The 2,407-nt window shown below is 56.5% G+C and overlaps 1 protein-coding gene across 1 annotated transcript; it reads left to right on the top strand.

Annotated features, from left to right (window-relative positions):
* The first annotated feature begins 215 nt into the window (after positions 1–215).
* LOC104555189 (serine/threonine-protein kinase SBK2-like) lies at positions 216–2,073 on the top strand. Its single transcript, XM_010198478.2, has 3 exons — positions 216–396; positions 1,066–1,268; positions 1,504–2,073. The coding sequence occupies exons 1-3, from the start codon at positions 216–218 to the stop codon at positions 2,071–2,073; spliced, it is 954 nt and encodes a 317-aa protein (XP_010196780.2).
* Positions 2,074–2,407: the final 334 nt, after the last annotated feature.

Raw genomic sequence — 2,407 nt, 5'->3', positions numbered from 1 at the left:
CTTTTTAGCAACTTGAGATCCTATTCCCTCCCTCAAAAAAAAAAAGCATCAATCATGTGAGTCAGAATGTTTCATGTCAAATGATCCTGAGCTCATACATGCTCTGCGGGAGTGCTCAGAGGCAGAAACATGTCCAATCGGTTTGGGTTTGGGGTTTTTTGTTCTCATGTGCATATTGGAATGTTCCTGACCTGGGCTGTGGTGTTTCTGCAGCAATGGCCGAGAGCTCAGCTGTGGCAGCAGCAGGGACAGCAGCACCAACCGTACTGGATGAGCTCCTGGAGATCACAGCCCAGAGCCTGGTGCACGCTGAGGTGGCTGAGCACTATGAGGTTATTCGGGAGCTGGGCAGGGGCAAGTATGGCCACGTGATGCTAGTGACCCACAGGCAGAGAGGTAAGGAATCAACTGTGCTCTGTGAGATGCTGTACCTTCCCTACTCTTCGCTTACCAGGGCACTGGTTGGGCTGGTGGCTCCTTAGGGCCAGGAACCAGGCATGGTGGGGGAATCCCCAGGGTGTCTGACAGGACAGGGACCTCTTCAGACAGGGAACAGCAGATGCCACGGGGCAACACAGAACATCAGGCAAGGTTACGGTGATAAAGCAGGTCCAAGGTCAAGTTGGAAAACCAATGCACAAATCAAGATCAGTAGGGTTGATGGCTACTCACCAGCATAAATATGATGGAAAACAGGCCCCTCACCACACAGTTCAGAGAAGGAGTGAAGCTCCAAGCCTTAGCTTAAATAGTGCCCCCGGCCCCATGGGTAATGAGTACAGGTGATGGTCCCAGGTGGGGATGCTCAAGACCTTGGCCCCTTGACCTTTCCCCAGTTGTTCCAGCTCAGGCTGAATTTCCCTTCCTTTGCTGAGTGCTCCTGTGCATGCACTGAATGGCTCAAAGCCCACATCAACAGCAGTCCCTGCTCCTAGATCTGGTCTCCACAGGATGTGTCCCTGCTTGTGACTAAGTGTCCAGATCTATGACTGCTCAATGACCTCTCTGTCTGGCCTTTGTGTGAGTGACTTTCAGAGGAGTTTAACCCATTCTCTCTATCCCCAGGGACTCCTATGGCTCTCAAGCTGCTACCCAAAGCCAGTACTAAGCTACACACCTTCCTGTATGAGTACTGCGTGGCACTGTCCCTTGCCACCCACCCTGCCATCGTTGGTATGTTTGGAATTGCCATCGAGTCCAGCCAGTACTATGGCTTCCTCTATGAACCAGCACTGCACAAAGACCTCATCTCTATCATCAAACCCCGGGTGAGTGCTGCTGCAAGGCCATGGTGGCTGGCACTGTAGCGTTTGGCTGTCAGGGAGGTAAAAGCAATAGGCAGTGAGTGACTCTAGAGTCTGCAGCACTGAAAGCAGCTTCAGGCTTGCAAGACCAGAAGTGGAAAGGTCTTCCCCAGTGCAGAGCATGCAGGTGAAAGCCCAGCTGGCAGGGCTGCCAAGGGGCTCTGGCTATGCTGTATTGCCTGTCTTTCTCCCCTTGCAGGATGGGATTCCTGAGCCAGCTGCCAAGCACTGTGCAAAGCAGCTAGTGAGCGCCCTGGAGTTCATCCACAGCCGAGGGCTCGTGTACCGCGACGTCAAGCCGGAGAACGTGCTGCTTTTTGACCCCGAGTGTCGACGCATCAAACTGACTGACTTTGGGCTCACGAGGCCCAAGGGTACCAAGCTCAAGCTGGTGGCTGGAGTAATCCCCTACACGGCCCCGGAGCTGAGCAACACCACAGATGCCCAAGGGGTGCCCATCGACACCAGCTTGGACGCCTGGGCCTTCGGCGTGCTGCTGTTCTGCCTGCTGACTGGCTACTTCCCTTGGGAGCAGAGCCTGCCAGACGACCCCTTCTTTGAGGACTTCATGCTGTGGCAGGAGACGGGCCTGGAGGAGGACCTGCCCCGCCACTGGAAGCGCCTGACAGCAGAGGCAGCCCTGATGCTGCGGAGCTTGCTGGCCCTGGATCCCGCCAAGCGCGGCCCTGTCAGCGGGGCCCTGCGCTACGTCAACTGCCCTTGGCGGCTGGAGGACGGGCGCAGCGAGGGGGCTGCGGTGGAGCCCTAGGCCCTGCTCCCCACTGGAGGAGGGAAGGTGGGTTTCACCTCGCAAGGATCTTTGGTGGTTGGGGCATCACGGTGGACAAGGTGCAAGAGGTCACGGTGAGCCAGAGAACAACTTCTCTGCAGTGCTGTCCCTGCTGCCGTGGAGCCAGGCTCCCTCCACAGCTGATGGTCCTCGACCCTTGGCGCCGTGCTGCCCAGTGCCACCACCTTGTGCTGCCTCAGGGCTTGAAAACTTTCCTTTCTCTTGGAAATGTCTGTACAGATGTGAAGCAGCCATCTGCTTCCTGACCAGAGGGTCTCCGGGGTGCTTTCTATGGGCTGCAGCACCTACCTGG

The sequence above is a fragment of the Colius striatus genome, chromosome 4 (assembly GCF_028858725.1).
Source record: "Colius striatus isolate bColStr4 chromosome 4, bColStr4.1.hap1, whole genome shotgun sequence".
NCBI classification, from domain to species: domain Eukaryota; kingdom Metazoa; phylum Chordata; class Aves; order Coliiformes; family Coliidae; genus Colius; species Colius striatus.
Note: the sequence above shows the minus strand (reverse complement) of the source record. Positions and strands in the feature narration are given on the sequence as shown.